This window comes from Stigmatopora argus, chromosome 2 (assembly GCF_051989625.1).
Source record: "Stigmatopora argus isolate UIUO_Sarg chromosome 2, RoL_Sarg_1.0, whole genome shotgun sequence".
Classification (NCBI taxonomy): domain Eukaryota; kingdom Metazoa; phylum Chordata; class Actinopteri; order Syngnathiformes; family Syngnathidae; genus Stigmatopora; species Stigmatopora argus.
In genome coordinates, this window is record NC_135388.1 from 2,173,887 (window position 1) to 2,189,335 (window position 15,449).

Genomic DNA, 15,449 nt, shown 5'->3' on the forward strand with positions numbered 1-15,449 from the left:
ATGTCTTGAAGTACTGTACTATGCTACCTGCTATTGCTGTTCCATAAAATGTACCATATTTTCTGGCATATACGCCGTATTTGTCGCAAAAAAATGATGACAGAATCGAAAGTACGGCTTATATGCGCACAAATTAGACTTGACATGCTCAAAACTGGAAGTTGACAAAGACGAACGGTCATAACGCAAGAAAATGCTTAGCAAAATTTATTTTGACGTTTATATGATGACAGAATTGAGGGTATGGCTTATATGCGCACAAATTAAACTTCACATGCAGAAAACTGGAAATTGACAAAGACGAAGGGTCATAACGCAAGACAATGCTTAACAAAATGTATTTTGACGTCTATGAATGAAATTCAAGAAAAAAATAAACCGTATCTTACATAAAATGTGAAAAAAACTCACTTGTGCGTGCTATTGCTCGCTCAGGGCGCCGCTATCTTACCTAGGGATGACAAACTAGACCACCATGGACACACTTCCTGGTTGTACTGCTCACATGACTTCCTTTTTTAATTTGTCTACGTAAAGGCAACACCGTTTCGGAATGTGCAATCCAGCAGACGATCCTTTCGATTAATACAGTATCTCAGAAAATACCATTTTTCTTAAGATTTTCCCTTCAAAGTAACACATTTGTACAGTCATGCCTCGAATATCGCGGTAATGTAGACCAATCGATATCGCAAAGTAGGGTCACCCCTATTATAACTTGTTTTCCGCTTCCGCTTCCAAGTTTCAGCATGGATTTTCACATTTTTATGAACGTTAAAAAGAAATTAATAAATCGCGGAGGAAAAAATCGCAAAGTAGTGAATTCTCGATAAGTGAAGACGCATTAATCGAGGGATTAGCGTACTGGCTTATACCCAGAGGCGGCTAATATGCGAGAAAATACGGTAAGTGTTGGTTGTATTATCATTCATTACAATGTCATTATATGCCAGTGTGTTGGTTGACCTTGTTGGGGATTGGACGAGACTGAAACTCACGATACAATGTTCTTCGATATACCAAGGTCATGATTCAGTACGTCACAATACAGGGATTTCGTAAATTAGATCTTGTTTTCGTATATTGGAACAGTCGTTTGCATATCTATAATTTATGTATATAGTATTTTGTAAGCTGAAAATGTTGTATTTAGAGGCATTCGTAAGTAGAGGTACCCACTGTATATGCGATATTTCGACATGTAATCCCCGTGTACATCCTTCACAATTTTAAAAACACCTAACCAAAAGTTGTGTGGGTGCAATCCATAAAATAAATAAATAAATAAATGGAAGTACTGCAGCAGAAAACCGAGGGAAAGAGTCATTGACGATCCACATTGATTCTCCCAGACACCCATAGTCTCACTCCAAGACTAAAGTCTATACCAGACAGTCTCTCTTCCACTTGCCAATTACTTATAGAGAACATTGCTTGGAAAGAAATCATTGTCAAAATTACCTTCTATTCTGCATCTGGAATATTAGAAGGCCGTTTATCTCGAGAGCAAGTCGATTGGGAAAAAACATAAAAATGGTGCTTTGAAAGGCGGCGTGTCGCAAATATGACGCGAGAGCTGTATAGGTGGCACATGGTAAGCTATTTGAAGTTGATAGAGGGATTGACTTCTCGGGGAGCAGACGAGTGACAGCGAATCATGCCAGACGAACACTCCAAGTTATTCATAGCCTCTCCATCAAATTTGTGAAGGGGATTGGAAGCCATTTAAAGGGCCTCGGCTGGCTGTTTGACTTCGGCAAGCGGCATTAAATCTCGGTATTCCGTTTTGATCGGGTGCAATGAGGAGGATAAAGACCGGTTTGTTATTTACTCTTCTTTTTAACAGACAGTTCCGATGGGAACGGGAGTGCGTATGTGTGTACTGAAACGGAGTTAAATGAACCAAGGTCCCTTAATATATTGTGAATTACGGTAGATTCATCTAAATCAAAAGCCTTTATTGTCATCATACACTGCTGCATGAAAACGAAATTGTTACTATTATTGAAAAAGTTGGCCTGCAACCTCCTGCGTCTGGCCAATCAGAGTATGTTTAACTTCTGGTAAAAGGTAAGATGGCGGCTTCCTGAGCGAGCAATGGCAGGCAAAAGGAAGTGAGTTTTTTTTCACGTTTTATGCAAGATACGTTTTTTTGTTCCCTTGAATTTCATTCATAGATATCAAAATAAATTTTGTTTAGTGTTTTATCGGTTTATCTTTTCTGTATTTTGAAATTAATGACTGTATCGGCCGCATTGCGTTATGGCATTTCGTCTTTGCTGCAGTTTCGTGCATATATAGTCTAATTTGTGCGCGTATAAGCCGTACCCTGGATTTTGTTTAGCGTTTTATCTGTTTATCTTTTCTCTATTTTGAAATAAATGACTGTATTGGATGTATTGTCTTGCATTTTGGCGTTTCGTCTTTCTCACCTTGCAGTTTCGTGCATTTAAAGTCTAATTTGTGCGCATATAAGCCGTACCCTCGATTCAGTCAATTTTTTAGCGACAAATACGGTTTATATGCGAGAAAATATGGAGCCTAATGATTGGTAAATGAGTCAGATATGCATGTTCAAAAATAATTCGGAGTCTTGCAACACATTGTGATGTCGCAGTACAAATGAGACATTGTTCAGGCCCGAAAGAAAATAACAGACGAGATCAAATCTTACTCTCAGGTAATCGACCAATAGTACCTTAGGGATCAACTTAATAAGCACCCCTGGTATAAACTGAGACAGTTTCTCTCGATAGTTTGCAAACCCCCTACAGAAGCTTTGACACACTGACTACCAGGCAGTTTAATTTAATGTTCATTAGTTGGATATATTCCATGACATGTCGACATTTCCGGGTGTGGTTTTTATTAAGGTGGACACAAGTGCTCTCCCCGCAAATGTATCTACATTCCGTTGGCTCAATGACAACCCACACGGGAGATATTCCTAAAGGGGCAATTCCCTCGCCTGCATTCGCACAATAATCCTTTTGGATTTGCTCATTGCTTTTCCACGCCTACTTGAATGGAAATGAGAGTCAACAATGATTTGCTCAGAGCTCTTGTGTTTACATTTCAACATCTGGATGATTATTTTTTTAAATAAGTTATTTTCCGTGCTGCTGGTACCACACTCCTGACAACCTGGGCAATAGTTTGTTGTATCAATTTAAATTTGTAACATTTGACATGACACGCACATTTTATTTACATGTCGCAGCTATTGCTATTCATCTCGAGATGCTAGCATTAATATCACCAAGATTGACAACAGAACAATTGCAGTACATAGCGCTCATGAAGCAAACAGAACGGCGAGAAAGGCACAACAGAGTGGGAGGTAAGAGACACACAATGTGGAGAAATGTGGATAATTATTCTTTTCACACCACCAGGCCGTTACCCTCTCAGTCATACACACAACTACACACCCTTGCACACACAGTCACTTAACTTTATTTTGCCAAGCTTGTGCTTTCAAAGCTTCCAATTAGCAGCTTATCACAAGTGCTTCCGAGCTCGTCAGGAATCGGGGGTGATTTCGGCTCGGGTTCAGCATAGAATCGTGAAATTTACCCTGGTTTTCGTGCCATAGTTTGGACAGTCATCCAGACTATATATCCTAATTAGGTGACAGTAGAGCCTAACTTGATTGGAGGTCCAGGGCTGGAACTTTATTGGCAATAAAATAAAGCATTGGACTATGCATTTCAACTAAAATTGCTACGTCTGAAGTCTAATGCAGTTCCGTGTGTATTATTGAACGACCAACCGCGTGGCAGTTGGGCTGATAAAGATTTACGGCATCATTTGGCAGCCTGGTGAGGAAGCGATGTCTCTACATGGGAAAAGGGCCTTCACTTGTATCATGCTTATCAATCTTTAAAGGACTGAGGGCGCTTGAGCAATGTCTCCTTATTCGCCTACTGATGGCAGACCGTCAAAGGCGATGTGGGGTTTAGTATCTTGCTCAAGGATATATGGTCACAGGGCGGTAGATTAAACTCACAATGTTTGGGTTGGGAGACTAACACTGACATAGCAGCCATTTGGACAATGTAGTAAATCTCAGTTTCCGCTCATTTGATGTATAACGTGGAGTTGTAGAGATATTTGAGTTTGAGTTTGATTTATTTAATAAGGGACAGCACATTTAATGAACACATTCATATTCATGTTAATATGTAAATATGCAAGATTGTAGCCGAGGGCTAATTTCCATTTTTAGTCCCTTGTGTAGGTTGAAGATAAACGATGACACATACGTGACACACAGTTTTAGATAGCGTTGTGATCGCAATTTTTGTTTTTGTTTTGTTTGTCGGCTTTAAGACAATTGGCCAAGAGATTCAGAGACGGGAGTTTGCGTATGCTAATTGTATTGAGTTCCAGGTATGAAGAGAGAAGGTGCTTTGGCTAATTTAGCAGTATTTTTGAAGGGAAGTACACAGTCACCTCTTGAGCCAGCCCTTGTTGATGTGTTGGAATTTTTTGGGACAAAATCTTGTAATTCATATAAAGAAAAAAATCAATTAAATTATTTATCCCACAGGCTTACATTTACGCACACTGACAATCTGGCCTGTTCCAGTTTGTTGAAGAGAGGAGAAATCAAGAACGCTTTGTCTATGCCAAGACTCGGGTTGGTTCGCGGGCCGCTTTAACGTCAACTCGATTTCACGTGGGCCGGACCATTTTAGATATAATATTTATATATTTTTAAAATAAATGGATTAAAAGAATTGGATTAAAAGCCCTGAATATTCCCTTTTTATAGATCTAAAACAATGTTTATTTTAGCTTTTTTTTAAAATATATTTTTAGATTTTACAAAATGATTTTTGAACTAAAAACACCGAAAAAATTGATTAAAAAATTACAATTATTGATTTAAAAGGGGGAAAATCAGGAAATTTAATATACATCTATACTCTTCATTTTAATTTGATCCTAAAACAGAAAGTCAGCACTCATGATTTTCTTTCCCGGGCCACACAAAAAGATGTGGCGGGCCAGATTTGGCCCCCAGGCCGCCACTTTGACACATGTGGTCTATGCAATGAATACCAAAGTAAATAAACAGCATTATGAAGACAAGGATTGGTAGCACAGGCAGACTTACAAACTATCCGTAAAAAAAGCCTTAGAAAAAAATCGAGGTGGCGGTGCAAACGGGAGCTGACAGTCAGCATGAGATTGCTGCATTATAGCCCGATGTTTTCTCGACGCTACGACAGGTGTGCCGTCGCCTCGCTTTTTGTCAGCACAGCTCCGAGCTATTACGGATTGTAAAGCATCCAGGTTATATGGGAAAAGAAAAGGGCTTTGAAGTCCAAAGTCGGCGGGGAGTAGAAAATGGAAGTGGGGCGGGTGGTAGGACGTAGGGGGGGGCGTATACGTAATGCCCGTTAGTGGGTTGAATATTTGTTCATGCCTGAATGTAATGTTGATTGCATGCAAATATATATGTCGTCTTGAAAGCTAACAACAACAAAACAACACCAGTCAAAATGGTGACTAGGTTGGATTTACATACGCTGTGTAGTTGATAAGTCACATTATATCAAATTTGTTGGCCACATTTAGGGAAAAAATTGCTTCAGATTTTATCAAAGAAATGCAATTTATACTGCAGTTTTTTTCCCTTTCATTGTGCATTATCTGGCTAGTGCGACTTATACTCAGGTGAACCTTTTCGTTAAAAAATACTGTACTTAAATGGAAGGGCTATAGAAATCTAAAAGATAAGCTTAACCAAGACGTGAAAAAAATAAAATTAAATTCCTTATTTATATCTCCCACAAGAAAAAAAATCAAAGGGAGGGCCATTATGCCAAAATTAATCGATTAGTGAATTAATTGAAAGCTTTCCCGATTGTGGAAAGATCATTTTTGGACATTAATATCAGTACAGATATATTTTTTGAGCCTCGTAATTGCAAATTCTATTTTGTAGTGGATTTTTAAAATGTATATAATTTTTTTTAGTCAGAAAAGAGGGCAAATATTAAATCTATTATATGGTTTAACCTTTTGTATTTTTAATTAAAAAGGAAAGAGTAAATATTTTGTTTCTGTTTATTTACAATGAAAAATAAAAGGGAAGATGAAACATTTTATACAATAATATATAGAATATTTAATAATATTGTAGATGATATTATAATAGTATTTAATAATAGTATTATATAATATATAATATTTTGTAAATTTTTAAAAAATAGGATTAAAATAACTAGATCAAAAGCCCTAAATATTCAGTTTAATATAGATCTAAAAACAGATTAAAAATGCTTTTTAAACTTGAAACAAAAAGAAAAAAAATACCAATTTGGATTAGAAAAATTGCAATTATTGATTTAAAAAGGAGATAAACAGGAAATATTCCCTATACATCTATAATCTTCGTTTGAAGTTGATCATAAAACAAATTGATGATTTCTGAAACGTGATTGGCGACGAATCGACCCGAAGTAAAGGCGACGCAACAAATAGTCCGTTCCAAACTGACTGTATCTCCTCAAGGTTGCTATGGAGACAAACTCAAGAAAGCCCTCGTCGACTGATCTTATTGCTCCGTTACGGGCGACAAATGTCACCTTGGCGTGTTGCCTTTGTGCGTCTGAGCGAAGCTGACAGTAATGAGAACATGCGAGCTAGCGTATATTTGCGCGCTGCGATCTATCACATGCTCCGGACTCATCCGTCTGCATCAGCTGGCTCGTCTTTAAGCCTACCACCGACCCACCGACCCACCGAGCCGCCGAGCTTGATCTTGGTGGGGGATGGCCTCTGGCATTATGGGAAAAATGTCACAGCCTCTGCCATTAAAATGGAACTAACAGTACATAGAGTGGAGTGGATTGAGATTCATGACACGCTGCACAGTACTAGTACAACAGTACCTACGTTTTTAGTTTGGCGCAATACCGTTTTAACTGTATGGCCATTTTTAGTAGCCTTCATTAAGACTTATAATCCTCTCAACAGGTGATTTCCACAAAGAAGGAAAAAATAGCACTACCATATTTTCTCGCGGTACCCAGACATTTCGTCGCCAGACAGTTCGTCGACCGGACATTTCGTCGCCGGACAGTTATAATAACAGACAAATTTAGGGTTTTGTTAAGAGGGGAGAGATTTGTTTTAGTCGAAGAGGGAGATATTGTTTTAATGGCAACTGACACTAATCTCGATTTATTGGCAAAAAGTATGCACTGGTTTTGCGACGGTACGTTCGATAGTGCACCTGACAACCATCAACTCTATACCAGTGCATACTTTTTGCCAATAAATTGAGATTAGTGTCAGTTGCCATTAAAACGATATCTTCTTCTTCGACTAAAACAAATCTCTCCCCTCTAATCAAAACCCTAAATTCGTCTGTTATTATAACTGTCTGGCGACAAAGTGTCCGGCGACGAATTGTCCGTCGACGAAATGTCCGGTCACGGTTTCTCGCATATTAGCCGCCTCTGTGTATAAGCCGCACCCTTAAAATTGCCTTAAAATTGTTGAATTGTACGATTTCTCCCGTATAAGCCGCCCCCAATTCACAATTTTTACCTCCATAATCATGGTTTTAATAGGGAGTGCAAATGTGTTTCTTTGAAGGAAAAATCTTAAGAAAAATCATCACATGTGGTATTTCTCAAATACTGTATCAATCGATTGCTGATTGCACATTCCGAAAGGGTGTCGCCTGCACGTAGACAAATTAAAAAAGGAAGTCAGGTGAGCAGTACAACCAGGAAGTGTGTCTGTTGCGGTCTAGTATGTAAGATGGCGGTGCCCTAGGCGAGCAATGGCAAGCACAAGTGAGTTTTTTTCACGTTTTATGCAAGATATGGTTTATTTTTTTCTTGAATTTCAGTCATTGACGTCAAAATTAAATTTGTTCAGTGTTTTATCTGTTTATCTTTTCTCTATTTTGAAATAAAAGATCATATCGGTGGGTGTGTCTTGCGTTAAGCGGTTTCTTCTTTGTCACCTTGCAGTTTCATGCATGCCAAGTGTAATTTGTGCGCATACAAGTCGTACCCTTGATTCAGACATCATTTTTTTTAAATGACAGATATGGTGTATATGTGAGAGATATGTATGCGGTACGTGTTCCACCAATTCCAGAAGGGTGTGTGTCGTTCCTCTTTTTTTGATACATGTGTTTGTGGATGTCTAATGGCGAAGCTGTCAGAAATGTATGAGTTCGTCTTTGAAATGAACGGGTAGACATTTTTTCTATCTGAAAACTTGCACTAGCACGCACATTGCCCTTTGTAGGAGGCGTGAACACCCGCCGAGTTGGCCCAATGATATGATATGCGGCCCCGTCCTCCTACTGAGGGAAGCAGACTGTGAAACTAGATTTTCAAAAACTTGGCCACGGCCCACAAAGTGGAGTTAGCTCGGGGTCAGCAAGGGCGAGTCTGTGGTCTCGTTTCAAAAATGCATTGACTTCCTTCATGTATTCGCCCCCTTCTTGTTAATATGGTGAAATGCAACATCTATTTCTGCCAACTTCTACTTAAGAGTTCGTGGCAATTTCTTTCCACTCCTCCTCATACTTAAAAGACTTAAACCATAGGTGTCAAGAGGGCGAAAAAAAGTTTTGTTATTTAATATATATATTGACTTTTGAGCACATTTTAATAATTAATTCAAGGTTTGAAAAGAGCAGTTTCAGATTTGAATGGGCCAACCTTGATTTCTATATTGCATGTTTCTAATAAAAGTTGTTGGTAATGCAGGGACTACAGTAATTGTTGTAAATCTCATCTATTAATTAAAACTGCTACTCAAATCTAGTTGTTTATTTGACCCTGTTTTTAAAAGTACAGCACAGTATTTATGTGAACAGAGCTAGGTATTAAAAGCACAAGTGACTTTTTTTCACCTTTTATGCAAGATTTTTCTTCTTCTCAAATTTCGTTCATAGACGTCAATATAAATTTTGTTTAGCGTTTTATCTGTTTACATTTTCTCTATTTTGAAATAAATTACCGTATCGGCCGCAATGTCTTGGGTCATGGGGTCATGGTGTCGTGGGTTCTAGCGTTATGGAATTATGGCGTTTCGTCTTTGTCACCTTGCAGTGTTGTGCATTGTCTTTTTATGCGCATATAAGCCCTACCCTGGATTCAGTCATAATTTTTTTGTCCGACAAATGCGGCTTATATGCAAGTAAATACGGTATATGCAAAAAAAATGGTAGTTATGTACCCCTTTGTAACCTTGCAGTGTCGTGCATCATCTTTTTATGCGCATATAAGCCGTACCCTGGACTCAGTCATCATTTTTTTGTCTGACAAATGCGGCTTATATGCAAGTAAATACGGTAAATGCAAAAAATAAGGTAGTTATGTACCCCTTTGTCACCCTGCAGTGTCGTGATCGTCTTTTTATGTGCATATAAGCCGTACCTGGACTCAGTAATATTTTTTTTGTCCGACAAATGCGGCTTATATGCGAGTAAATACAGTATATGCAAAAAAAATACGGTAGTTATGTACCCCTTTGTCACCTTGCAGTGTCGTGATCGTCTTTTTATGCTCATATAAGCCGTACCATGGACTCAGTCATAATTTTTTTGTCCGACAAATGCGGCTTATATGCGAGTAAATACGGTATATGCAAAAAAATAAGGTAGTTATGTACCCCTTTGTCACCTTGCAGTGTCGTGCTTTGTCTTTTTATGCGCATAAAGGCGAACCCTGGATTCAGTCAATTTTTTTGTCCGACAAATGCAGCTTATATGCGAGTAAATATGGTATATGCAAAAAAATAAGGTAGTTATTTACCCCGCATTGCATGTGTGAGTTAGAAATGGATATAATATACATACAGCAGAAAAAAATAATCATAAAAACAAAACGATAGCCAGAAAAACAAAAAAATGAATGTTAACTTTAATGAAATTCTCTATGTAATGTCATCTGGAACACGACCTAAATTCTACACGTTGAGAGAAAACGCGGCTCGTGTGATTCCCTGACACTGCACTTCTCCCACCCCAATCTGTCAAAATGGCTCGTTTAGAAGGGAAAAACAGTCAAAAACAGCAAAAACACATGGGAATGGGGGTGCTGTTATTCACAGCAGACGTAATGTCCCCAAATCATTATCAGGACCGACAGAGGTGCAAATGACGAGGACGAAAACAGACATAATGCGTACAGTTGGTTCTGGTGTTGCTGTATCTGTTTGTGTGATCCCATTACATTTTCTGATTAAAAACACACACACACACACACACACACACACACACACACACACTCACACTCACACACCAATTTGAAACTGTTGTAAATAAACCCATGGCTCTGCATCAAAAGCTAAAAATACTCGGAATAAGTCTATGATCTTGCCAACACATTTACTGAGAAATACATCAATGAAATAATCCATCCATTTTGGGTACAGATTACCCTTATTAGGAAGTAAACATAAGCCCGCCCTAACAGGTTGCCAGCCAATCAAAGGAAACTAAATCGAATAATTTCTGGATTTGTTTCGGGAACCCGATTCAGTGTTAAATGAATACTTCATAATAGCATTTAGCGGGTAACTTTGGAGACCTTTCAAAGTGATGTCAGTGTTAAAATTGAACTATTACAAGGTTAAAATCAAAATATGATGAACATTAAATTTTAGATTATACTACTATAAGATTCAAATTAATAAACGGTCATTTTGTTGCTTTTTTTTTTCAAACATAAACCGGAAGTTGTTTGGTTTATTGGGCACCAACTTTTGCCGATGTAAAGTCTGTGCGAGCACAAAATTGTTTTCTTTTGTAATATTAGGAGATTTAAGTCATATTTGGAGAAAAGTCATAAAATTATGCGATCAAAAACATGAACATTACTTATTTTTGCATCACTTGAACCGCAAGTTTTTCAGGGTCCGCAGACATCAACTTTTGGTGACATTAGCTAAGTCGGTGTGAAGAATTCGATTTTGGAAGAATTTGGAGGTTTATGTGATTCCTGTTGATAAAACTTTGATGACAATGACTGTTATTAATAGTTTTAGATGAAATGATTTTCAGATGGTGGTGTCCATTGAGATTCTTTCAATGCAAAGTGTGCCATGGTTCAAAAATGGTTGGGAAACACTGATCTAGAAAATCCTTAGCTCTCCAACTCCCCTCACCATGACCACCATGTAAATACACCATCTTAAAATATGCATCTTTCAAATAGTGATAAACTCGCTGCCATTGACAGCAATTTCCATTTTGGTCCTCGTTTCCTTTTTCCAGTTTCAACCAAGAACTGAAATTTTGTTCCATACTTTACTGTTACCACACTGAACACAACATGTCTTTCCAAAGGCATCACATGGCTGTAATCACATCCAATTGTCCTCTGAATAGACCAGAAAGCCTCCAAAACGACTCCATTTTAGTTCTCGGTTATTCCACATGGCAGCACCGAGCCTGTTGCCTAGCAATGATTAGCCGACAATCATTAGCGGTGTCTTCCCACATCCTTTCCTTTAAAATGAAATCTGTAAATTGCAATTAAAATGTGTCCCCTTGTGCACAGGTAGGTCCTGATTGGTCACCGCTGGATGCTTCTTTCCCAGATTGTTTACTGCCACGATAAGGATGTTCCCCGTTGTCACTCCCATTTTCTCCCCTTACTGTAATATTCTCTCACATCGGTCATTTATTGTGTGAAACAGCAACCTTGGGAATGCCACTGCTATTCAAAAACTACAAAATAGCTTCATAAATATGTATTATTAGTCCACCAGAGAGTCCAGTTTTCAGATGAACTTTGCAGGTTTCGCGGAATTAAATCACTGAGAGGTATACTCAGAATTAAAAAGCAGAAATAAATGTGTTCATTTTTGGGGTCATTTCAATATTTTTAAAGTAGTATCGAAATTATTTAAATAACATTAATAAGCTGTTGATAATGAATGAGTACTGTATTTTCTTGCATTCTGACCGCCTTCGCGTATAAGCCGCAGCCTAAAATTGCCTTAAAATCGCGAAATTATACAATTTCTCTCGTATTAGCCGCCCCCTGATTGACAATTTTGACCTCCATATTCATGGTTTCAATAGGGAGTACAAAAGTGTTACTTTGAAGGGGGAAATCTTAAGAAAAATCATTACACGTTGTATTTATGAGAATGTATTAATCAATTTTTTGGGATTGCACATTCTGAAAGGGTGTTGCCTGCACGTAGACAAATTCAAAAAGGAAGTCATGTGAGCAGTACAACCAGGAAGTGTGTCCGTAGCGATTTAGTTTTCACCGAGCCACCGGGTGCAACAATAGCATGAGATACACATTACGCAGCTTTAACAACTATTGGGATGTGCTGATTGGATAACTTTATTCATCCCGTATTCGGGAAATTTCATTGTGGCAGTAACAAGAGGGAAATAAGACAGAACAACAAAGCATAGCACGTTACCTACCGTAAGATGGCGGCGCCCTGAGCGAGCAATGGCAAGCATTTATTTTATTTTCTCTCGGGCAGTCGGAGTTTAACCGGTGCACGTTTTAATTCATTTCTAATCTGTTTAGTCATAAATGGAAGACAATTTATGTATTTTTTTGTGTAGCTGTGTCCGTGCTTGTTTCCGGTTAATATTTAATGAACATTGGTCTCTGTGTTTGCATCAATTAGTTTGTTTTATTATGTCCCACAGCGTACAAGTGTATGAAAATAAACTGTAGTTGCGGCTCTTGTTTGTTTATATTTGTAGTTATTGCTATGTTTCTCTGTTTCGTAAACTATATCTAATTAAGAGATGAGTAAAAAATATAGTGTTGTGATTAGGGGATGAAACTATGTGACAGATTTAGGTGGTATGATGATGGTGGTTATGTTAGTAATTAGTTTTAAATTGGCAAAAATAAAGCAATTGGAGGATTAGAGTAGTGTTATGAAGCTGATGCATGATGATTTGCAGCATTTTCTTATTTCAATAATTCACTGAATAAAGTTTTTTTTTTTTCGAGAATGTGAACTATAGTCTTGTGTCAGTTGTGAACGATAGGCTCCAGCACCCCCACCCCTTGTGAGGATACGTGGTTGAGAAAATTAATGATCCTAACGGATTAAATAAACTGTTTTCTAAATGGTCATGAATTAATTGTCATATTAATGGTCTAAATTGTCGTCTCAACGGACATATTTTAATATTAAAAGAAAGAAAAAAATAGTCAAATGAGATGGCACCGTATAATTTGCCAGAGGCTATTGTTTTTGTTTTCTCTCCCCTGATTGGAGGAGCCGATCTGATATTATCCGATATGCTGAGTCATGGTTCTGCTTGTATGATTGCAGTGAATCAGACCTTGCATGCTGTGGTATGCAGTAAAATTAATGTTCTTCCTATTTTTGTTTACTGTGTTTATTGTTCTGTCTATGGATATTATTTTTCTACCATGCTGGAATTAAATAAAGAAACTTTGGAGTCCTGTTTCTTTGGTAGACCAACAGAATTAATAACTAAATGTGACATTAAACAGTAGTCTTGCCAATGAATACCAAGACAGTTGGAATAAATCAATCACTGCCATCTCATTTGATGTCGTAAATCTAAGAAACTTACCGGCGGTTAAATCCTTGTTGAGGTCGATGAAGGCATTTGCATGAGGGATTCGCATGTTGATGGGTGAACTCAGAGCGCTTTGACATACAACATCCCTAAAAAAAAAATGGGAAAGAAAACCTTAAAATATTGAAAGGCAGAAAATATTTTTTGCAATGAAAAAGCCTTTTGTCATGGCAAATCCATGATTACCTACTTTTTCCCGTTAGTCAGTGCGAATGGTGGAGCAATCGCTAATACGAGAGGAGTATATACTACTTCTCGTTGGCAAGTGGTCGTGTATTTTTCCAATCCAATATCCTGTTTAGGGTGTTTTTTCAGAGGGTTGGAACAAATTAATTTGTTTTTAGTTCATTTCTATGGGAAACGTTCGTTTGAGTTACGAGAAAATCGACATACGAGCTCAGTCCCGGAACGAATTAAGCTCGTATCTCAAGGTACCACTGTAATACGTTTTTTTTTTCAATATCTTTATACCTTTAGGTTATTTTAATGCTTGTAACCTGTTGGAGTAATCTTTATTATAAATGTGTTTGCAATGAATATAAAGCCTTATAATATACATGCTTACTATATTAATCAATATATTTGCTTATTAGGAATAGTAATGCTCATCCTAAATGTGTAACTATATTAAACAATATATATATATATATGTATATGTATATATATATATATATATATATATATATATATATATATATATATATATATATATATATATATATATATATATATATATATATATATATATATATATGTGTTGATCGCTTTTATGTTAGAGTTAGAATTAATATGTGCTTTCAACGAAGACAAACGCTTACTCCAAGGTCACTCTCCAGGACAGCTGGCTCCAGCTAGAGATACAAGTTCGCAATGACTTAACAATACACTGAGTCCTTGCTCCGAGGACTGATTACTGGAAGATACGCCTCAACCCTTTCCCCAGATACAAGTTCGCAATGAAGATCTGTGAAGGACGCTTAAATTGTTGTTGGTTCAGCGGATGACTATCAATCAACCTCCGGGATTACTCGCATATTGTTTTAAATTGTGATGCTAGCTTTGACGCAAGGTTTGCTTGATATGGAATTGTTTTGTTTCTTGCTTACGCAATTGGATCGAATCGATAACCTTGTAATTGTTTTGATTTGAGGCCTTAAATGGGCAGGACATAATGCCGCTCGACAGAATAATCTTGACCGGACGAGCGGGTGGATGTATTCTCTTCTTGCAAGAATTAAATGGAGATGTGACTACAGATGCCTTTTTATTGAAAGCTGAATTTGGAAATACCTAATGTATAACCTAGCGTGAAATACTGTCAGAGCTATATTTGTACCTTTCCGGACCGCGGCACAGGACACCCCGAACTGCCCCAAGTTTTATAGACTCATGCTCTGTCTCTTTACCTGGCAGCGACTAGTATACCCAGGGTTTTACGCAGTCACCCCTGGACGCGAGTCTCATTTCAAAAAATGGACCTCACGTGCAATGCCCCTTCGCGCAGACATTCACGTGGACTTACCAGATATGACACCAGATGTCTCTTTCAGAGGGTTAGTCGTCAACCGTCGAGAATCCAGGCACCCCTTCGAGTCATCCAACCCTTAACTCATTCACTTCTAGCATGCATGCTAGCATGGAGTGATCATGTTTCAATGCTATTGATAGCGACAGATGTCCAATTCTTTTGACTGAGAGGGCTAGCTGTTAGCTAAAGAAAAATTGGATCGTATTTACGCAATTCTGATCCACATAAAAGTGGCAGGATTTCAAGTTAGCCCTTGAATCCTCTGGTTTTTCTAAAACCGGGCCCTTAAGAAATAAAGTTTGTACACTCCTATTCTTTTACACCGATGTAAACAAAGCT

The 15,449-nt window shown here is 37.8% G+C and overlaps 1 protein-coding gene across 1 annotated transcript in view; it reads right to left on the minus strand.

The window, feature by feature from the left end:
• The window catches only part of itfg1 (integrin alpha FG-GAP repeat containing 1), a 98,909-nt gene that overhangs the window by 81,494 nt on the left and 1,966 nt on the right, over positions 1-15,449 (minus strand). Inside the window, exon 6 of the mRNA XM_077622911.1 lies at positions 13,577-13,671. Within this exon, the coding sequence (XP_077479037.1) occupies positions 13,577-13,671 (95 nt within the window). The remainder of the gene's footprint in view (positions 1-13,576; positions 13,672-15,449) is intronic.